General features: G+C 37.1%; 3 protein-coding genes and 1 long non-coding RNA gene across 4 annotated transcripts; 2 read left to right on the top strand and 2 right to left on the bottom strand.

Moving 5' to 3' along the window:
• Positions 1–9241: 9241 nt before the first annotated feature.
• Positions 9242–11714, bottom strand: LOC136258529 (uncharacterized). The gene is made up of 3 exons (XR_010702806.1): positions 11647–11714; positions 9404–9532; positions 9242–9349 (listed from the first exon to the last, which is right to left on the bottom strand). It is a non-coding gene; the product is annotated as an uncharacterized lncRNA (long non-coding RNA).
• LOC136258528 (BRISC and BRCA1-A complex member 1-like) lies at positions 11383–16427 on the top strand. Its single transcript, XM_066051842.1, has 9 exons — positions 11383–11471; positions 11741–11811; positions 11861–11919; positions 12175–12298; positions 13241–13325; positions 13378–13402; positions 15430–15553; positions 15598–15687; positions 16122–16427. The coding sequence occupies exons 1-9, from the start codon at positions 11444–11446 to the stop codon at positions 16332–16334; spliced, it is 819 nt and encodes a 272-aa protein (XP_065907914.1). The 5' UTR covers positions 11383–11443; the 3' UTR covers positions 16335–16427.
• A 639-nt stretch (positions 16428–17066) lies between these two features.
• On the bottom strand, positions 17067–22408 carry LOC136257187 (coiled-coil domain-containing protein 28A-like). Its single transcript, XM_066050258.1, has 5 exons — positions 22088–22408; positions 21931–22033; positions 20103–20154; positions 17795–17817; positions 17067–17482 (listed from the first exon to the last, which is right to left on the bottom strand). The coding sequence occupies exons 1-5, from the start codon at positions 22338–22340 to the stop codon at positions 17155–17157; spliced, it is 759 nt and encodes a 252-aa protein (XP_065906330.1). The 5' UTR covers positions 22341–22408; the 3' UTR covers positions 17067–17154.
• On the top strand, positions 22320–24021 carry LOC136257189 (large ribosomal subunit protein eL24-like). Its single transcript, XM_066050259.1, has 6 exons — positions 22320–22440; positions 22565–22640; positions 22730–22815; positions 22875–23036; positions 23722–23779; positions 23876–24021. Exons 1-6 carry the CDS (start codon positions 22433–22435, stop codon positions 23945–23947), a joined length of 462 nt encoding a protein of 153 aa, XP_065906331.1. The 5' UTR covers positions 22320–22432; the 3' UTR covers positions 23948–24021.
• The last annotated feature ends 10 nt before the right edge of the window (positions 24022–24031 follow it).

Consider the following 24031-nt stretch of genomic DNA (forward strand, 5'->3'; position numbering starts at 1 on the left):
TCTAAATTGCCAAATACATTAATGAAATACAAGCTCTTAAAGTTCATGCGTGCAGCAACTTATTTTAAGCAGTCAACTGTTAACTGTGTTTAGCTTACTCTATATACATACTTAATAGTAAATGCTACAGTTGCTTAATTGAATCGACTGAATCATCCCAGTAGTGGTGTGCAATATATCGAAAAAATATCGATATCGCAATAATTTGTTGATATCGTTATCGTATCGATCTCTATACCACTTTATCAGATTTCAATATTATCGAATTACTTCGATAAATCAACAGCATTTAGTGTGTGATTGCGCAATCACGCTAGAAATGAAGGTTGGTTCTGTACAATCTAGCCACTTTAAAAACTTGTATACCAGTTTCTAGGCTTATTATTAGTTCTATGCAATAGTTTTGGCGTGTAAATTGTATTTTAAGCATATTTATAAATATCGGCTGCCCACGCAATTACTTTTTTATTAATTTTTTTTTATTACTCCACCCACGCAATTAAAATTTATTGAAAATCGAATCGAAATTTCGATATTTATCCTATTTCGTATCGATATCATATTGAAACGAAAATCCTGATATCGCACATCACCAATTAGTTAAGACAAATCAATTTCTTTGTTCTTCTTACTGCCTAGTACTATACAATTCCAAAACTGATCGCCATAAAATGGGCTAAAACTTTGTTGTCCCATAGTTTGGACACTGTAGATAATGCCAGAGATAAAAGCAACATGGATGTGGTGCCATCTATGTGAGTTTTTTATGAAGCATCCACATAATTACACACATGCATTTGTTTCGCTTTTAAACCCACAATGCAAATCCTTCAGGTTAATGAAGTGTGTCAATCATTCACATTTGCTGTGTAACTAGCTAAAATGTTATACATACACCTGCTCAGTGGTTGTACAATACATACTAACATACCTAGTAGTATATATGTGGATAACTGTTTGTGTTCTGTTGTCACTCAGGTAATAATTGATATACAGTACTGTACATGTTGACAGTTTAAATGTGTATTACAATAATATTACCAAAAAGTCAATAAAGCAACACAATCATAACTTCTGTCTTCAATAACCATGATTAGATAAGAAAAATGTGCCTCAAAACAAACTCCAAAGCCAGCCCATGGCTGGATTTGGGGTCATATAGAAATTAAATCCACGCAAAATGGCCAAGTTAGGTGTGGCCTTCAATAGCCTGGGTAAGAAAGTTGTGAAATCAAAGGTGGCAACTGCAATGATATTAATTCTAATATTATTTTTATAATAGCTGTGTTAATATTTATATCATTACAGCCATTTCTTGGCCGCCACCTTTGATTTCACAAAATTTTTCATCCAGACTATTGCACACTCTTTTTACAGCTTGGCTGTTTTTAGTGTGTGTGTGTGTTTGTGTGTGTGTGTGTGTGCGTGTGCATGTGTAAAGCTGGCATTACATGGTGTCAACTGGTTAACTGTATAGTTAAAACAAATACCAACTGTCCATGTCTCGCTGTCCAAATGAGACATGGTACAGCCTTCTGTAGGCAACTAATGATGACTTTCCATCTTTGCGCATTTCTCGTTGTTCTCTTTTATGTATAAATCAAGACACACGGTAGTGTGTCGTGCTGCCCAAGAAGCCGGCGCGTAAGTATATTGACAGGAAGAAAGAAAACGCAATTTTCGCACCTCCGTAGCTCTGTGCTGCCTCGATGAAACAAGACGATTTTTGCTGTGGACACTCCCTCCAACTTCAGCACTCCACATTCCAAACTTGAGCGAAATCACTTCACTCGTTCCCGAGATATGCGACTTCAAAAATTGGCTTAATTTCTTCGTTTTTTTTTTCTTCTTATTTTTCTTCCTCTTGTCCCACACTTACAAAAACTGCTATAAAACGCGAACGCCATATCCGATTGCCTTGAAATTTGGCACACAGAAAGGGGGGTATAAAGGCGCATCTCTGTACCACCTTTGGCTGGAATACGATAAACAGGCAAAGAGTTATGAGCAATTATTCACGAAAAATAACACCAATATGTTGTCACGCCTACAGGTTAAATCGCGTATGGAAAGAAGCTGAAAATCGGTGGGTGAATAGGTTAACTATTGAACCTCAAACCTATTGTGGTTTGAAAGAAATCGAGCTAAAAACCAGGAAGATGCAACGAAAAAACCAACACAGTGTAACAATTACGCAAATCGAGATTAGCTAATAAAAAAACGACTGCTTGCCACGCCTACCAGATAAACCGCTTGGGGTAATGCTTTGAAAATCGTTGTACAGATGGAGTAATCATCTTAGAAAGGCTCATCAATGGTGTAGAAGAATCAGACTTAAAGCCACGGAGTTATAACATGAAATCCAACTTGGTGCAGCAAGTGCGAGATCGAGATACTCTAATAGAGCAGTCATCCTAATAGAGCAGTCACCCTGAAGAGAATTCAAGAGATCAGCTAGAAACAAGAAACCTGTATAGAGATCAGCTACAGACAAGTCACCCTGTAGAGAGATCAGCTAGAAGAAGTTACCTTGTAGGGAGTTCATGCAACTATGGAAAGAGATAGTTCAACTGGAAGAAATCACCTTGTAGAGTTCAGCTACAAAGAAACCACCATGTAGAGAGTTCAGCTACAAACAAATCTCCCTGTAGACAGATCAGCTAGAAGAAGTTACCTTGTAGAGAGTTCAGTTACAAAGAAACGACCATGTAGAGAGCTCAGCTACAAACTAGTGACCTTGTAGAGACATCAGCTAGAAAAGTTACCTTGTAGAGAGTTCAGCTACAAAGAAACCATTCTGTAAAGAGCTCAGCTGCAAACAAATCACCTATACAGAATTCAGCTATTAACAAATCACCCTGTAGAGAGATCAGCTAGAAGAAGTTACCTTGTAGAGAGTTCAGCTACAAAGAAACCATCATTTAGAGAGTTCAGCTTCAAACAAATCACCTGTGGAGAGTTCAGCTACAAACAAATTTCCCTGTAGAGAGATCAGCTAGAAGAAGTTACCTTGTAGAGAGTTCAGCTACAAACAAATCACCCTGTAGAAAGATCAGCTAGAAGAAGTCGCCTTGTAGAAAGTTCAGTTACAAAGAAACCACCATGTAGAGAGTTCAGCTACAAACTAGTGACCTTGTGGAGACATCAGCTAGAAAAGTTACCTTGTAGAGAGTTAAGGTACAAAGAAACCATTCTAGAATGTAAAGAGCTCAGCTGCGAACAAATCACCTATACAGAATTCAGCTACAAACAAATCACCCTTTAGAGAGATCAGCTAGAAGAAATTACCTTGTAGATAGTTCAGCTACAAACAAATCACCCTGTAGAAAGATCAGTTAGAAGAAGTTACCTTGTAGAGAGTTCAGCTACAAAGAAACCATCATGAAGAGAGTTCAGCTACAAACAAATCACTCTGTAGAGAGATCAGCTAGAAGAAATTACCTTGTAAAGAGTTCAGCTAAAAAGAAACCACCATGTAGAGAGTTCAGCTGCAAAGAAATCACCCTGTAGAAAATTCAGCCACAAACAAATTGCCCTGTAGAAAGATCAGTTAGAAGAAGTTACCTTTTAGAGAGTTCAGCTAGTGAAACTGCCCAATTTGTGCCTTTAACTGTACCTACAGGAACGTAACCCTTTAAGAATTTTTCTATTTCTTTACTACTCACAGTGAAATGTATATTGAAATAAACAAAAGCTTTGGCTTCGTCATTCCCAAATAAAACAACAACAAGTACCTGGGAAACACACTTCTTGTCTTCTCAACTAACACATGAACACATCAAAACATGATCAAGCACTTGATCCTAAAGGTGGTGTTTAACTGTATAACCTGTAGATATATGTTCATTATATTCAGCTTGTGCAAACAAACGGAGATGCTATACTCTAATAGAGCAGTTACATAAATAATTATAAGTTGTGTTCAATCTAAAATAACATTAATAAAGCAGATTGTGATACTTTACGATTGCTTTACCCAGATCAATGAACAATAGCTTTTGAATTGTCAATTTTAATTGTCATGTCCTACCTACTGCATCTAATTTTTCTGAAAATGGAGGCCACGTGTGTTCAATGTTGTACCAAATCCTCCCTTTTTCAAGGTAAGAACTATAAATTGCAATAGTAACTGAACTTATTTATGACATAGTCTTGTGGCACCATTTTTATACTTGTTAGAGCAAAAATGTACAGAACCACAACATTTGATTATCTAATCATTATCTATCCATGATTCCCATGAATAATATATACTGTATTTATGTAGTTATTGTTGTATGGAACCCTACTGTGTTACACAACAGTTGTCATAATGTTTGCATACATGCAGGTACAGTGATACATATGCAAATATGTTGTAGACTTGAACAGATTTATTAATAACTGAATCTTTGTGTACTGCAGGTAGAGGTGATAAGAGTGTAGAACAGCTGGACAACAGCAAAAATCTTAACTGAATATTTATACACAATTGCACATTATTTAGTTAATTTAGTTTTCCCTCCTAACTTTATGCAGTTTCATATACTTTTGGTACTGAAAATTAATAAAATATACATAAAAGTAGATTGTGCTTTGCACAACACTTTTTCAATGATAAGGGTATTAGTAAAAACATTTATAAGTGCATATTTATAATGAACAGTGTCTAAAAATCTGGTAATGTGGTCTGTTAATTCATCAGATGATGGGCATTTGTGTATTCAATTAGCTAGTAACTATATTATTTCATTCATATAATACTTGTGCTGTTCAGAGTATAGTCTATACTATACCTTATATTTCAAGAAGATTAGTCCCACACATGCACTATTTTTTCTACTAGTTTGCATAAATCCAGTAGAAAATAAAAATTGCTGTACATGCACCACTTGACATTATTTGCATATAACCAAACTATACTTTTACTTGATAGAAATATTATGGTGGTGAGGAAGCATGTGCAGTAACACAATGCACCAGGGGAAGAGGGGAAAGAGACTAAATAACCCCTAACAAAAATACATAGGCCTTTAAAGAGCAAATCCTTTGTGTGCGTGTGTCTGTGTGTCTGTGTGTCTGTGTCTGTGTGTGTGTCTGTGTCTGTGTCTCTGTGTGTGTCTGTGTGTGTGTCTGTGTCTGTGTCTGTGTCTGTGTCTGTGTCTGTGTGTGTGTGTGTGATCTCAAGCTGTTATATGTTCTCACCAGTGTGAGGTACACTCAGCATGAGCATACAGCATGTTCCAGTGAATGGCATAATCCTCCAGGAAATTTGAAAATTTCACAACATTGAATCATTTCAATGGGTTGAAAATTGTGATAAGTATAAGAAAGGATTGATATCTGGATGCATCCTTAAGCAAATAGCTAACTGAAATGGCAGGAAAAAGCTATATGTGTGTAGTAACTACGTATGCACATTGAGTTAGGAAGCATTGTTTTTAAAAACCACTATAAAATTTAATTACATGTATCACATTTAGCTATTGTGCATATTTTAATGCAATGATTGATAGTATACAGATTTCTGTAAACGTCTGATGAAATGGTAGACAACAAAAGGAAAAGGCAAAAGTAGCTACAGGGTAGCTACATTATCTTGAAACTGATCTTGGAATACAAGTGATATGGTAGATTGTATAAGTGACTGTAGCATTAGTGCATGGTGCAGGCTGTTTTTTGGTCTAATTTTATAGCTAGCTCAGTCACTATTTACAACCAGCCCAAAGTCGCTTACAACTAGCTATATTTTAGCCCCTGAGAGACCACTGTAAAAGAACAAAAAGCGAAGCAAGTCAGCATGTTAAACAATACAATAGAACATGTCAAACGCTTTAAAGCCATACTTGAAATTGTAATCCACAAATCTCTATTCAGGCTCAATATACTGTAGGCTCCATCACTTCTAGAAATCATTTTAATGATTAAGATTGAATAGCTAATCCAAGTGGATATAGTTACAATTGCTTGCTATAATAAAAACGTTTGCTGCCTTCGTCATGTGCATCACATAAACCAAACGTATGTGTTATCAAACTGTTTAAACTAGCAAATGTAGCTAACGTGATGGATGCCATTACATAGTTCTTTTGCAAATTATTAATTTTTAATTGTCAGTGTGCATTAGAAGAGTTTGTATCAAAACATCCAGATGCTGTAAAATCTAAGCTGTTACTCTTATGTAGAACACATTGGGTAGAAGGAATAAATTCTTTGAAAGTATTGCTAGATCCATTGGAAGCCGTTTTGAACATTTTGTCACATTGAAGAAAATTCTGTTGGAAGCTGAAAGTGTTATTCAGAAATCTTCACTCATGAAGAGGATTGATTTCAAATTTATCATCAACCTAGTGATAACACAAAAGGTAATAGCTTATATAACTGCAACAACAATATCTCTACAGGAAAGAATTAAGAACTAATCTGGTCAATGTTAATAACCAAGTTCAGTTGGTAATTAGAACTCTTGAGGATGTTCACAAGTTTTCGCCATGATTGCCATGAACAAGCTACTAAGCAAGCACAGAACAATGAGCACATTGTTGAAATGTTTGCCAACCACTGCAGGTGAAATATCACACAGATAGTCATGAGTTAACGTATATAGATACAGTAGCTATTCCAATCCTAGATGATATTATTGCAAGGTTACGGAAGAGATTTACTGATGATCAAGATACTGTAATCAAAAGAACTATGCTACTGCCATGCAACATTACTACTAACCCTGTAACCGAACATTAATTTTCACGAGGTTCCTTGCCATGCATGGTGTACGTTGAATCAGTAGTGCAGTAAAATATCAGTGGGAGCTTTGAAAGAACACTTGCACACAATTGGAGCTAACATTACATTAACCATGCACTGCTATCCTGATTTGCCCAAACATTTATCATTATTTTAACAATTTTGGCTTATTACTTGTTTAAGCAAAACGAACATTTTCTACTTAATAAGGCAACTTAAAACATAATATATCTCAGAAATACAATGGAAAGTGATAGACTTACAAGTATGGCACTGATGCACATTCACAGAGATAGTAGATATACATACCACATGCATAGACAATTGTAGAATTTGTTATTAAACACACCCGCACAATCAAATTAAGCAACATTCTTGCTAATAACTGATGATTGAAATTTTAATGAGTGTTTGAAATGTGTATGCAAGTAGTAAATGCAATCTGAGAGCTTCCATTTCGAAATTTTCCTGTGAAGGGAAAGGGGATCATGAAAAGTTCGAGAGCTACCCTTGGTTGAACTCAACAGAGTGACTTTTTGTCGCTGAACTTTCTATGGGTGACTTGTTTGTGTCTAAACTCTGCATGGTGACTTTATTGTAGCCAATCTCTCTATGGGGTGACTTCTAACATAGCTAAGCTCTACTGGTGACTTTTTGCAGATGGTGACTATTTATGGCTGAACTCTCTACAGGGTGACTTGTTAGCTGAACTCTCTAGACTGACTAGTTATGTAGTTGAAGCCAGCTTTGGGGTTTGCAATTACAAAAAGAAATGATATCTACACCAAGCTGTGAAAAGAGTGAAGCCCACCAAAAGGTAAAAAAATTAAAGTTGGGCAGCCAAGAAATGGCTGCAATAATGCCATTACCAATCATTTTCAGTCATGATGCATGGCATTATTAGTATCATTTCCCCAACCTTTGATTTCACAACTTTAATCACCCATGGTCTTTTTTTAGGGCCACAGGCTTTTTTCACAGCTTGTCTGTTTGGCATAGATACTCTAATAGAGCAGTCAGCAAAGTTTTACTAGTAGCTAACTATCCATCCAAGGACCTACATTGACAGCCTGTGAATTGATGGACTATAGCTGTCATAGATTAGGCATATAGACTAGCTAAGCCATCAGCACTGAAAGTTATCTACTCCTTCAGTTTTTGCAGGACTGGTCACAAAATTAGTAGATACTGAATTGATGAGTTTTTGTACTGTTTTTTTTTTAATATGTTGTTGTGTAATGGGTGCATGAAACATAGCTATCTGGAAAAGATGGGACTTTTGGCATGTGTTCAGTTGCATGCATATGTGCAATAATGCATGTGACTACATGTGACTACATGTGACTACATGGTGCCATTCTTTCCTAATTGATACAAAATGTGATGGTTCACCTGAGTAATGAACATTTAACAAGTGTAAAGAGAAATTAGAAATTTTACATATAGAAAGCAATGAAACAAGGGAGATCGTCTACAACTGAATGCAGCTATACACTAGTTGACCTACTTCAGTCATGGCTATATGACAGGCTGCACATAATATGACTGAAGTAGTATAGCTGCAGGTGTAGATGGCCTCCCCTGTTTCATTGCTTTTATTTCTATGATTCCTCAACTGTAAAATTTCTGATTTTCCCTTACACTTGTAAAATGGAGGATAGACATAGTATATGAACAAGAACTGGAAATAAGAATTTATCCTTACTGTGTAAATCATTTAAAAACAAAAGTTGTAAATCATTTTTTGTTGCAGCAAACTGAGGAAAGATTTGATATATATTAACATTTATTTACATCACACCATAAACATAGTATGTTGTCCACTAATTTCAACTTTGTCTGTGGCAAAGAAATGGGATGCATGTCCAAGGATAAAACCTCATCCAGAAGTGCTTGTAATTTATTAAACTGTACCATACTGTTTAATGAGTCCCCTCCTAAAATGATATATAGACACCGCTTATAATGCTGCCTCTAAAATACTATCAAGAAATGTCATACACAATGAAAATTACCTTTATAGAATAATCTTAGTCTGTCAAATGTGAATCATAGCATTAAACACAAATTTTCCTGCCAGACCACGACCGCAAGGCCAGTTAGAGCCACCATTTCATGTCACAATAACAAACTCACAGGTGGCACGTGCATTTAATTTTCTGGTTCTGACGAGTGTTTACCTTTATTGCTTTGCCATCTCAATTTACTTGACCATTTGTAATTATTATAGACAACCATTGACCTCTGCCCTGCCACAATACCCAGTTTCTCATTGAATTCTACCTGGGTGTTTTGAGGTCTCCATAGTATCAAGGATAATGACATCTATATCACTGGACACTTTAGACTATATGCCTGGCAGAAAAACATAATATGGGTTAGTGAATTCTATTATGTGTCTGTATATAAATGCACAAATGTGTGTATGTATGTATGTATGCATTGGTGGTAACAGAAAAGGAGTCTTGCTCTGCTGAAAAGTCTTCAGTCAGAACATGCGTTTATGACTGTTACAGTTTTAATGTCTTTATTCACACAGATAAAGAACAGTCATTTATATTTCTTGTTTCATCACTTTTATCATCTTTGCGTCTACTTCTGAACTGTTCTTGATAGATAATTGCTGTATTAATTGATTTTTCGGTTATTATTACTTTTGTGCTGTATATATACTTACAGAAGTTCTCAGCAAATGAAACTAAACTGCACTGGACAATTCCCTTGGGTACTGTAGCTAATATGTAGAGTAGATATCAAGAAATGTTTTCACAGATACAGTCACATTTGTTTCAGCCCTTATGGACAACTGCAATTTACACAATGATTCAAATATGTATACTTGGACATGCATTATAAATATAGCACATGCAGTAAAATACATACTCTATGATTGTGTAGTACAATCCTTTTGTTTGTAGTATTCCAACAACTGTATATACCACCTAATGATATTCTCTCCTATTAATCTCACCAATTGATGTACTTCCACATAGTAATAATTATGGAGGCCGATATTTATATAGGTGCACGACTTTCTGTAGTGGGTTGTTTAAAATGTGCACATTAAATTTTATGTATCTATGCAATGTCGGCACAAATTTAATGGACATTTATCAAATGAAGTAGTAATATCTATGTAACCACAACACAAAGATCTAGAGAACTCTAGACATTTATATGTTCTAAGTATATACGTAGCAGATCCTCTAATGCCATATGCAAACAATAGAAACAAATACCAGTCCAGTAACTATCAAGAAGCAGACATGCATTTCTGTAGTGTTGTGCATGTCTATACACTACTCACTATAGTAATTATGACAGAACATGTACCCAGACTATCAGTACTGGAATTCGAAGTGCACTAGCCATTCCACTTCTTTTACAGCTACCATATATGTTGCACCTGCATGTTGTACATTGTTACAAATGAAGAACAGCATGGGAAACGCTGCAATCAATCTAGTCACACTAGAAAAAAGAAAGCCCTGAAGTCATGCCATGCACACATTACCACGAATCAAATCAACACCTATATACAGTAGTGAAGCAAGAAATGGGACAGAAAGGAGGACAAGGGTAGGTCAATTGTAGCTGGGGAAAAGGCATGTCTCAGGCCGAAGCGACGTTGAACAGTGAAGAAATCAACCCAGTAGCCTTATCAATAGTCATGCAAGTTAAATTATATCATACTTGGCTGAAGACATCAATTAAGTCAGGCACTCTGTCAGTTAGCAGAAGAATTAAAATTTCATAACAACTTTTTAGAAGGGTTATATATACATATTATAGCTATTTGCATGGGGTTGCTCTGAAGACATCTATGAGCACAATCAATACTGCCAAGCTGTTATGCAGGAGAAGTGATGGCAGGGTGTTTGGGCAGAATTGTGAGATAATAGTTCAGAGGAAAAGAAACAGTAGAAGCTCAATTTTATCTTACACACAGGCATGCAAGGCTTTATTGAACCCTTTTGGGAGAGTATAGTAGGCTCAGTTCTATCAAATTTAACAGCTTCTGAATCATTATACAGCTACATTACTCCAATTCCATTGACCTCTCAATGATTTCAGTTTAGTCCTCCCCCCCCCCCCTCCCTACTCTTTCCATCTATATTTTACAGCCCATAAAAAGCAAGATGGTGCAACTGCAGCCCCTCCTGCATGACTTTACATGATAGCATTGAGTATAATAGGTTTGGTTTAAGCTGCAAAACCTAATAGCTAGCTACACTAAAATAGATTAATGCAACTGTCAGTTTACATAATGTAAATTGCTGAAAGCATTCTCTCCTGGGCTTGAATATTATAGTAACTAACTAGCTTGCTTTTGGGTTAATAAATACAAAAGTTTTCACAGAACTTTGAATCTTCACAACTAATTGTGAATCATATGCATGCAGTCACACGAGGCTGAAGACCAACTGGAATGCTATATGATACCTAAAAGCAAGCATTTTTTCTTTAATGCTGCAACATGGGTGAATGTTGTAGAGTATTACACAATAGCAAGCTGACTGGCTGTTGCTAAGCTATAACTATGACTACCTATTTGTGTTTCTCTAGCTAGCTACACAGCTACAGTACTGTCACAGTGTCTATAAATACACAGATGTACAATGGCTGCAGTCTGCTTATAGCTATTTGCGTGATAGATATCAGCTCGAGTCATCGACTCGAGCCACCCCCACAAAGAGTCACGTGCACAACAACAAGAATGGAGGAGGTGGCCTCAAGTAGCCACGGTACGTTTTCGTGTTCCATGTATCATTACAGATTACTTGAGCTGTATATATCTGTGTACATATCGCAAACTTCCGGCATATTTACCTGTGTTTTACGTATTTCTACTCTTTAAGTCCCTCTATAATCGTTGAATCAAACCATTTCTTATAAAAAAAAGCGTGTATATGTTCTTACATGTTAGTAGTGTGTTCCACCTCCACTGTTTCTACGACCAATTTATACACAAAACTAAACAATGTTCCATTTAGTGCCTACCATACCAATGCAGGTGTCTATAGCCCAACCAGCCAGTACCAGTTTGACTACTCTGATTGTCATGTCAACTGCAAGGAAAAAATAGTAAGTCTGCTAACTGCTACATGTTATAGAGTTGTTTTTCCATACATAGATCCTTTGCATTGACATATCTGCTGAAACAGAACAAACATTCTTGAAGACTAAGGACAAGTTAGTATATAACAATACTGTGTAGTGTAAATATTGGCATGCAACAGGTAATATAACTAGCTATTTACAAATGTGTTGGTAGTGATGTACACTGTATATAAGCTGTACATTATTATACTGTTGTATAGGAGTGCATAATATAACTGCTACAAGGGTCATTGTAGTAGTGTAGACATTAAATGCTCTTTGTGGTACTTACATACTCCCTGGTTTAACGTTTAGTGTGGGTTGATGGTTCTGTGTACGTGTTTGTAGTACACCTCACACACTGCTGTTCCTATGGAAGAATGCTCTGGAGTTGTTTGTGTGGAACAAGTCACTAATAAATCCTAAGCATGAGTTTGCTATTGTTCTTCTTGAAGACAAAGTGGCTGTCTGGGTATGTGTAGTTTATTTGTATTAGCTACTGTATGTGCATGTAGTGTGTGTGTGTGTGTGTGTGTGTGTGTGTGTGTGTGTGTGTGTGTGTGTGTGTGTGTGTGTGTGTGTGTGTGTGTGTGTGTGTGTGTGTGTGTGTGTGTGTGTGTGTGTGTGTGTGTGTGTGTGTGTGTGTGTGTGTGTGTGTGTGTGTGTACTTGTGTGTGTGTGTACTTGTGTGTGTGTGTACTTGTGTGTGTGTGTGTACTTGTGTGTGCATTGCCAGGGGGTCAGATAGTTCAGGTGAAAACCTTTTTAGTGGCAGAAAGCTTTAGAATAAAAGAGAATCTCACTGAAGATCCAAAGATTAAGATTCAAACTTGGGAGTTCTCCTGCAGCTACATATGCCGCCTACCCTTAAGGATCAAATCACACCAACGGTGAATCATTCAATGATAATATCAATGTTGCATCTATGGTGTGTATATCATGTGACCAATTGTACACATGATGTGTGATAAAAATGGAAATGGAGTGCTCACGAAATTTGTTGTTGACAAGGGAACAACTGGAATAACTTGATGTATATGTACATTGTTTATGGACATGAGGCAGGCACGTAATAGCTTAAATACAGTGTGTACAAGATAGCCAGAGTTACTTTGACCATCAAAAGAATAATGTTTATACTCAGAGAAAGCTTTTCCAACTAAAAGGACTCAGGGGTGGGGAAGTCAGTGTGCTATAGATTTTAAGTTACTAATCGATATCCTAATATCCGCAGTGAAGCCCCCAGACATCTGGTTACATGTGCTGAAGTGTCCATGTTTACTCCCTTTGCAATTAACCAATTATATCCTGTAGTTAAAGCAAAGTACATTGTAGATGTTGTTTGTACAGTACTAATTGTCATGCATCATTTTGTTGGCCAGTAAAGCTGTTAGCACAATTATCATTGTTGTAGTTGATGGATTTCTCCAGTGATGCTCGTATGATCTGTGATACCATCTCTTCTTTAAAAGCTCTCACTGCAACTGCTGATTTGTTCAGTGAGTTTCTATGTGCACAATAGACATTATGAGTGTCTGTTGTCTTGTGTAGACATCTCCACCTTATTCCAGATCATGTGAGTATTTGTATGTACATATGTGTAACTTTTGGTTGTGAATAAAAAAAAATTGTATATATATGTACCACTCTGCGTGGGTAGTTCAAAGGCACCGCCAGTGCCATAATTTGTATATTGCACTGCTGCAGACTGCAGCGAGTGCATTATAACTTATAACGCACTGGTTGCGGTTTTGTAGACCACAACGAGTGCATTATACGTTATAATGCACTGACCGCAGTGCAATATACAGATATTGCACTGGCTGTGGTTTTGTGCAGCATAGCACAAGTGCCAGTGGCGAAGACCACTACGACACCTCACCTATAATATGTGGAAAGACACTCCACAGATCACTCGAATTCTTTTAAAGCCTGACATGTAAAGGTCGATTGTGGGCCATAACGTCACTGATACGTATAATGTTTACAAGCACCCAATGGCGATCGAAAAAGCCAACGCGGGTGGCCACAACTCTAGTCTACATATATATAAACGTACTTATACACCTTACTAGTCTGGTACCATCTTAGCCCAGATTAAACTGTAGTCTACTTCGACAATGACTCAATAAAACAAATATATTCTAAATAATACTAACCTTTATGTTCGATTGTGGTAACCAGTTTTGTCATGCCACCAGATTCGAGTGTGAATAGTAAGAATTAGACTAGTATCGTTTAGTAGTTAGGTTTTGTTTACTTAAACCGTCTATTTAGCTCCTTTTTTCGCTCAAGAGAATCACTATCAGTATGGCGATTAGTCTGGCGCTTAGTCTATATGGCGATTGATTGATCAAGCTAGCATGCTGAGCACTACATGATGAGAGTCGAACAGCGAATGCAGGTTAGTGATATAACCCATAGCGTACTAGCTTTCAATATCTCAGGTGGCTGCAGTATTGCAGGGGGAACGTCATCGCAACGTCCAGCTTGGTTACCCACAATCGATGTTAGAAACCTGGCCTTTATAAGTGTTACAGCTGTCTTGTGAGACTCTCCCCCACCTATTAGGTGAGTGGTACATAACAGTTATACAACATGCACTCGTGCTCTGCCTGTATAAACGCACTTGCCTTCGGGCCTAATGGCCCTCAGGCTCGTGCGTTTATATCAGGCAGAGCACTCGTGGCCGTTGTATAACTATATAATATATATATAGTTGGCTTGCTTGCTTGCAAGACTAGTCAAAGTAGGTCTCAATTATAACCTTCGTGGCATTGATAAGACCACCCCACTATAGTGACCATTACAAGTAGGTCCCAAACATAACCAGCTTTACCTCACCCTCAAGTACTGAATATGCTAATAAGCTTATTCATGCCTTGCACTTATAAGCTCCTGACATGACCTAAGGCATATTTCATGACCTCCACCTGAGCTGTGGAGCTGGCCTTGTCAGACCAAAGTATGAAACACAATATATTATACAAAAACTGATTTGAAATTGGGCTAATAAATATTAAATTAAATTACTACACATGCATACACTACATCATTGCAAATTACATAACTTATTCCAGTCACTTCATCACCCGCTGTCTCAGTAATAGTTTGCACAATCATACTGTAGCCCCAATAGTGTGCGTGTCACGTGTGTTTGTGTATGATACGAGATGTAAGCAAGATTGTTGTCAATTCTTCTTCATTTCAATCACTTTCATACTTGTATGCGCAAGTGACTACAGGGCTAAAACTATAGCTTGGTTAACATTTTAAGCCAAATGCCAACTCTATAGACCAATGTAAACAGGCTGTGAATTTAAGTACCTGGTGTAGTTTATTTTCAGTATAGTCGCTGTACAAATCCCTACTGTTGTAATTTAGTACCATAATTCCAAAACTACTCACCATGGTGGGCTGAAACTTTGGTAGCCCATTCTTTGGGCACTGCAGTAATAAGAATTCAGATTCCACGAACTACTTTATATGTGGAGTTTTGCTGACAGTCACATAATTTATGTTTTCAGTGACCATATTGCACATAACATGGCGTGGTCAGTTATCCTTCCATGCATTACTGATGTCCTTATGGTTGTTTTGCAGATCAGAAAAAGCCCCACCCCTTCCAGCAAGTTCCTCCCCTGTACTCCCACCAGACTACATCATCAGATGTGTCTTACTGTATGGCAGGTCCAGCTCCATACCAGTATACAAAGGAGATGCCCAGGTAATGATGTAATATGACATCATTAGTGATGATGTGTTATACAGTATAGGACACAGTTAATATCGTCACCATATTTCTTCCTGGATATCATCTACAGTCATGAGTCACCTCAACTGATGTCTAACAACTGTGAAGTATGCGTTTTCCGTGTGTGTGGGTGTGCCTGTGTTGACTTATTACAATTACAAATACTGTAATGCTTGCATCAGTATATTCAGATAAAAGCCACAGCTCTTATGACTATAATTCGAGGCTGTGGAGTGGCTACTATTTACTGGTCAAATACGATATTCTTATATTTGTGATTCACCTATTATTCTAGACTAATGTCCTCTTAGTACATAAACTTGACTGACCTTGTTATACGTAATAATTCTGAGTGGTCTGATACTTTTAAGTAGTTTCTGCCTTAATTTTCTGACTGTACAGTGTAATGTACATACATCACACAATATACAGCATGTATCCCATCATACCTTGTGTCATATTTGATGAAGATAATTAGGCCTTAGCTACATTATTTACTGTGTACATATTTACATATTTATCATGCACACTTCTATTCTAGACCATCTTCAGTATCCTAGCTGAACTACAGCCTCACACACGGTCATTGGTGTTGGACGTGTGGCATAATGCTACTCGTGTGTTTGACCATATGGCACGCCTTCTGTCACATCCTCTACAACGACCTCTCACCGCCGATGAAGATCATGGTCTGCTGTCATCCAGTGATAATCAGACCACAGGAAATAATGACAATACTGACATTGACCACTAAAATGTTATTCGCCATATATTACAATTTTTTTTTTAATCACATGGTATATTTAATAATAAATGCTAATAATTTGGTCACTATCTTATCACATTACACTGGTATACAGCACCACAGGCAATGGAGCAGTGGGAGGGGCTAACATTGGAATTGAAAGTTGCACAGTGGTAGGAGTTAGGGAGGCATGGCTACCTGTTACAAGAGTGATTGACCGCTCTATTAGAGTACCTTGATATCTACAGTCTGTTATAAGGATTGAGCAATAAAAGTAGGGGCATTTCCATTACCTAGGTTACAGCTATTTAATTGTACTTGTCAATACTGTAGTTCCTATGGGTGTGATTGTACATGAACATTATGTAGCAATGTTGCGGGTGTACTGTACAAGTGCAGCTTAATACAGCAGAACCTGACCTAGTGCCACCTCCTTTATAGTGGCCAACTTAAATTTCCAGGTGATCGTATTCTACCTGGCCAAAGCAACCACATCACCATAAGACCAAAAATTTTTTTTCATAAATAAAGTGTCTAGCTTAGACAGATTCCACTGTATTGCCTGAATGCTACTTATGAAATCATAATGTACTACCGTAGGTATATTATTAGCCTGTTGTACGTACATGAATTTGTAACAACTGGTGACTATACTATGCCCTTTTTTGGAAACGAGTTAACAAAACCATGATCCAAAATTTTTTGATAATAAGGTTTTGAAACCAGGTATTTGTATGGGACTGGAGGCAAAACTATAGATGTATTGATGTAAGAAAATGATCAATTATACACATGGCATTACAATACATACACACAATTCCATTCACTGCTATACTATTGTTTCCTGTTGGACACCTGAACTACAACTGGAGGTGTGGCTAACATTTCTTGACTTATTTTGATCAGACGACACGGGTGGGTAATCAACATCAGCCTCATCTCTGCTGGTGTTGAGAGACGACTGAGAATCATTTTTACTACTACTCCAGTGATGCTCGGGTACTACTGCAGCAGGAGTGAGGAACAATTCATGAAGTGGTTTACTAACAGTAGTAGCTGTGGGATGTGGGGTACTGGTCGTGTTGTTGTTAATGGGGGATATACTACGTCCTCTTGATGATGGAGCACTGTGTTGAGTCTCGTTGTGAAGATTTTGACTGGATAACTGATTAAGGAAATACATCCCTACAGCTTGTATATTTGGCTGTAAACAACTACAAGGCAAGGTACAATTCATCTCTACCATCTCAGACTGAGCTTGCGATAATTCAAGAAGATCTATTCTAGCTAAACGCCTTGTGAGTGGATCTGTTCTGGATACTATGTGACCATCATGGTCGTGCCCAAATGTACATTATTATAAACAGGTAAAAGGAAATTTCAAAGGGTCAGGTTTCCGTTGATCACGCTTGTGAATACTTGCAATACTATAAGCATACACACACACATACAGTACAGTATTAGGATACATTTCCTTTGTCAAATGCTCCAACTACGTAGAAGTGTAAAACACAAAAAATTAATTTACATGTACTACAAATAAATTCATAGTGACTAGTAAATGGACTAGCTTTACTACTGAAAAGTCTGATAGCTTCATACCAGGAGTTAATAATATAGAGAGGAGAGTGTCTAACGCCGTATAGTCCTGTAACAGATGATTGCGCAAAAGTTAAACGGCTTCTTTTCTGCGTAACAACAGACTGGCTAGTATATTTTCGCATTTAACCACAAAGGCTATCCCAGACACAAGGGCATGCGTTCAACTCGATGTTCAAGTTCACCACGAAGAGCATCGCTCTGTTGCGTAAAGAAGTGTTGCTGTTAACCTCGAAGATAACTCTGGGGGAGAGCGTCTGAGAAACCAATAAACACTGAACCAAAGGCGGAGTATCGCTTCAAATTTCACTGCGTCGCCATGTTACCCTACCTTTGAGCATTCTTCAATTAAAGGAGCACTGCTCCCTGTACATACAGCTCAGTCTTTAGTTCAGTCTTCGAATATTCTCGAGGATTCATAACGGTGCGGCTAAACTAATTGCGGTAAGGAAACGAACAAATACTAGAAGCCTGTACGTTACACGGAAAGGAAGCCGTTTAACTTCTGCGCAATCATCTATTACAGGCCTATACAGTGTTAGACACTCTCCTCTCTTATTATTAACTCTTGTTCATACTCTATATTGTGTAATGTATGTATGTGATAGTGTAATCTCTGGGTGGTGTTAGTAGAAAAACATGCCATACAGAGGAGATGGTATGAACCACTCATGCTGCATCTCGTGAAGTAAGTCATGTTATAAGCTAACTTTTAGGCATGGTAGTTTACTCACAACAGCATTAAATGCTGTTATAGATTTTCTGACTGGTTTCAGCACAAGACTACGGTGGTAAGAAATACAAACTGACCACAGCAATCATGCTACAAAGTGTTCTCACATGCTACACATACAATCATACATACAGCATATATGTACCACTTTCTAAAACACTTGCCAGCCTCCTCCTAAACTATGTAGCTGGAATTTTCAAACATCAAAAGCAGCATGTCATATTAAACATTGCTACGACTAAAATTACTGTCTAATATTCATGTGCATCATGGTTAGGTGGATGCTTATGCCAGAAAAAAAATGCTGGTAATGGGATTATGTCTAGATAGTTCGATGAAGTCCAGAAAAGAAAATAGCATCGATTTTTTTATTTGCTGTATATAACATAAAAATCTATTGAATACATCTCTTCAAACATGGCAAACTGCCAGTAAGGGTCAAGATACTCTAATAGAACACTCTAATATTGCAATCAACTTTAGTCCATACTGTAATTCTAATGTGCAACTCATGCCAATTTTCTAACATGTGGGACACACCTAGGGAAAAATTTTTGTAATAAAACTTAAGAAAAATTTCCAGAAAGGATAATTGGAAGATTTTGGAGCATGATAGAGTTAAGCCTTGGCTTACAGATTGAGATACAGTACTAAAACAATGATACCCTAACACCTCCCAGTCTCAATTTTATCTTTACACATAACACGTACAGACATAACACAAATCAAACATGACATGGATAGTAACCATTTCAGATTTAATATTTTATGAAATCACTTGGCACTACTGAAATACTTTATGTAGTTTACAAGTTACAAGTACATTGGCATATGTGTGAATCTAACATATACCATTTGACAATTTCATTTACACAGCTTTTAGGCAACAAGCAGTGTAGATTATTGTGGGAGGGGGACAAATGTGCACATTGGATCAGTTTTCAGGAGAACCTGTGGAGTAAAGACCACCAGATCACACACAGAGTATTGTTACTGTTTAGTACACATGTCAACACATGTGTTAACATGTGTTCCTAACTATACACAATCGTTATCATTGTGATTATGGCAGCATTATTGCCACTACAATAGCAACATGTAATCAAATACAGAACTGAATAATGAATGCCTTACTATAATTGATTGACCACTATTATCAGTTTGTAAACACTTTGATATACTGGCTATAATAATATAGTCTTACAGCTACAGACACTAAAACCTTGTGATGACAAAAACTATTACGTAATGTCTGTCATGAATTTTAACATTGGGAAATACCCCAAATGCGAGCTTAAAGTCCTCGCAATAAAAACAGCAATATGGTATATGTATCAGGGCACTACACGTTTAAAATTAGTAGTGCTCAAAACTAAACTGTATCACATGAATATTGCATCACCCTACCATACTCAAGTAGCTATAGCTATTACATATGCACAAACCTCTTGTGTCAGCTCTCCAAGGCCGGAATAAGGCTCCAATTTCTTGGATGAACTATTAACAGACAACAGTGTAACAACTATCCACAAGGAATAAGCTTATAGTTTCAAAATTCCAACAATTTAAAATTTGCACGTAAACAAGAGCATTTATTTCTGAACATTTTTTTCATCAACTGTAAAAAGCTACATACATGTACGTAATTCAATTAACACACTTTTTTTATTAATTACAATGTCTCTTTGTTTCTAATCAGTTTTATCCAGTCGTGGCAGACCATTGCCAAAGCTTGTACCATCTTCAAGGAACAGATCTCGGTCAATGCAAAGTTTTACTGCCAGTACAGTCAGTGGAACCTGTTAATCAGGACACTCAAAAATGAGGACACCTGTGTAACCTGTACAATTGATGGCCCCTTAATGTGAAAATTGACTACGACAGCTTGATAATCAGGGTTGGTTCCAAGGTGTCCTCAGAGGAGCTCTAAGTGCTACCTAAATGTATTACTTCATTCATAAGCTTCAAAGCAATGTACTTTGTTTCATAAAAATTGCTTGAATTCTGGGTGAAATTAACAAGTCACGATTTGGTGTGTACAACTTTACCAGACTTGTCACGTATATATTGTGTACATGGAACAATAATGATCCACTGCATTAAACCGAGAACAGCTTATTACCCTCTTCAACACAACGATTTTAGTGTAATTTGCTTCAGTGGCACTTAGAGCGTGTCCAACCTCCTTTGAGGTGTCCGTAATACACAGGTTTCACATTATAGTTACAACTCAAAATGATTCAAAGTGGGAGGAGAAACACTGTGAGAGAAATATACAATTGACAGTAAATTGGTCATAATCAATATGCATCCAATGTTGGCTTATAAATACCTCTGTTGCCATTTTCGAGCTGAAAGCCATTGTATTACACATTATACATCGATGGACACAGGTGGAGATGATCCTCTGCTGTGTTACCCTGGACGAGGCATGGAGCACACGGATACATACATGTACAACACTGAGAATGGGATAAATGACAAAGAAACCAGTTGTAAAATGGTAAGTAAACTGAGTGCAAGGGATCTTTTGTAAACATGTAGTAGGGATTCTGTAGTTTGTTAGGGATGGTTTTTACCAAAGTTCAGACTTTGCTGTGTAATAACTTTGTTGTGGATAGCAACAACAGAGTAAAGTTTCTGATTATTAGTAAATATTGAGATAAGTGGTTACTAAGTAATTCTGTGTATCGTACAGTTAGCAGGACTCAATTCAGCCAGTAGTTGTCAGTAATTCAGCCGCCAATGGGATAATTACAATCAATATGCAGCTACTGACAATCTGGATCATGATCTGTTTGGTCAAGAGCAGAATGTAGCTTTCCCTTTCATAGTGATCCCTACCTACAAGCTTGTTATATTGTTACTTGATACTTCCTCATAGTGTAGCTCAAATTTCTCAGTCTAACTGAGTTACATCACAGTCAAGTTTAGATTTTGTACAACAAAATAAAAATTGGCCATGGAAATTTGGATTCCATTTTCCCCACGTTATGGTTTACTACACAGCCAGTAATCCTTAAAGGCAAAAATATTCTAAGACTGTTCTCTATGTACATTTTATGCTTGCAAAGTCAAACTGAAAACAAGTCATGTGAATCCTTGCAATTGCTGTGAACAGTGCTTTCAAACCCTCAGCTCTGCTAGCACAAAATTTTAAGTAATGATGTGTGTTAGTAATTAGTGTATGTGTGTATAGATTTGTTTTTGTATCTGTTTGTGTTGTACGTATGTGTTTTAGCTCTCATGTTGATTACGATAATAATCACTCACTTTTTCCTGTTTACACGAATCCTGTCTAGCTCAAAGTGTCTCTTAGTGAGGTTTTCCTGTCTCATCCTGATGTCTTGCATACGCTGAACAACCAGCGGGCTACCTGGATGTTCAATTAGAGTATTTAACAATAGTTAATGAGAATAATGATCCGTACCAAAAGCTTGAAGTTTTCCATGTTCAAAATCATCAATTAATTCGCTTAAAGAACGCTCTGCTTCTTCGACTGAAATGGCTAAAGATGAAACATTTGAGGGAACATTTTGTTGTCTGGAAGAGATATGTCTTGGGGTTGTTTCCGCTGGAGAAGAAGGCGGCGAATAAGTCTTCGCTCTTTCGTTTTTTCTACGCTTAGAGTAAACCCGCGGAGTCGCCTCGTCAATCAAAATTTCAGGAGGACTTGAATCCATTGTAAGCGCATTCCGTTGTAAAGCATTCCACACCTCTCTTCTCACGTGCACGGTGACGAAGCAAGCACGTGAATTGTGCAAGACCCTGCGAGATGGTGAAGTAAGTTTAATCCTTCAATATCTGCCAATTCTTAACATGTTGAAGTAGCTACGGTATGAATTTAGTAGATTAACTATGTTATTTTATTATCGTGTAGTCATTAGGGTATTTTCTTGTATCTTAGGACGGAATTGTGCCAATTTAGTGGCTATCGTATAGCGCCAGGACATGGCAAAAGATTTGTCAGAATAGATGGCAAAGTAAGTGTCACATTTGTACACCAATTAAAAATATTTGAAACACATCCGGGTCCGTTGTGATTCTAATTAATGCCACCCTGGTACTGCAGGTATTAACCTTCCTAAATGGCAAAACGGAAGCGTCGTATAAGATGAAAAGAAACCCAAGAAATACTAGTTGGACTGTATTGTACAGGTAAGGCATGTGTAGTAAGCAAATACATGTTTTATTAAACTATTTTTTGCCCACTCAAGACGGAAGCACAAGAAAGGTACTACCGAAGAAAGTGTCAAGAGGAGAACCCGACGCACTGTCAAATTTGATAGGGGCATCCAGGGAGCAACGTTGGAGCAAATTTTACAGAAACGTAACCAGACACAGGATGTCAGAAAGGCACAAAGAGAACAATTGATAAGGTTGGTCAAATGTGGAATGTTTGGTAAAATAGATACATACTTCTATAATGCTACCTGAATAGTTCTCTTTAATGTCACAGTGAATTCAAGTGATTTTTTTTTAAACATCCAGCAATCTGTGTGATGGTTACCATAAACTCATGTGTTGACAACATTAAGTCTCCACAACTGTTCAGTTTGTGTGGAATGTGATTATTTCATTAGTAATTATCCCAACAAACTGTTTTTTGGAAATAGAGATATATGCATGAATAAGATGACACCAGGAAAAACCATATTAGCAAGGCTTTCAGTGTCTTCATTGAATTGCAAAATTGGAATACAGAATTTTTAAATAATTATAATTCTGGCTCATTAAGCAATAAAATTTGCTGGCTGTGAATTCTGTCAGTGTTTATACAGTATGAGTGCTTCAGTGGGGCATGAGCAAAAAGCAGTGTGATAATTGGTTTGTGGTTTTTACCACAAGCTGAGTATGTCATTGTTACACAACACAGAGATATATTAAATTACCAGCCTGACATATTTCATTAGTTCAAGCATGCATTTTTCTAAGCTGTTGATGAGAAGCCTGTGCAGTGATATACTGTGTGTAGTTTAAATAAGGGAATTCCTTTGATATGGATTTAGGAGGGATTTTACCTTAACTGTTGGGTATAAACTGTTATGATACTTTTCTTTTCAGGGCAGCTAAAGACAAGAATAAGCAAAAGGAAGCCAGCAAAAAGGCATTGAAACAAAAGGTGCTATAATCTGAACCAATTTATAGTTACGTGATAACTGTTTATATTACAACTTGATGTTTCACATTTTTAGTTTTTGTTCATTTTTCCTTCTAGGCTGTACCACAGAAAGCTAAGGTTGCACAAAAGATGAAAGCCCAGGCACCACGTGTCGGTGGAAAACGCTGAAGAATATTATATAAGACATAACACCATGAAATGTTTGAATGCCTGTATCACAACGGGTTAATCTTTAAATTCTATTTTCAAATA

Source organism: Dysidea avara, chromosome 6 (assembly GCF_963678975.1).
Source record: "Dysidea avara chromosome 6, odDysAvar1.4, whole genome shotgun sequence".
In the NCBI taxonomy this organism is placed as follows: domain Eukaryota; kingdom Metazoa; phylum Porifera; class Demospongiae; order Dictyoceratida; family Dysideidae; genus Dysidea; species Dysidea avara.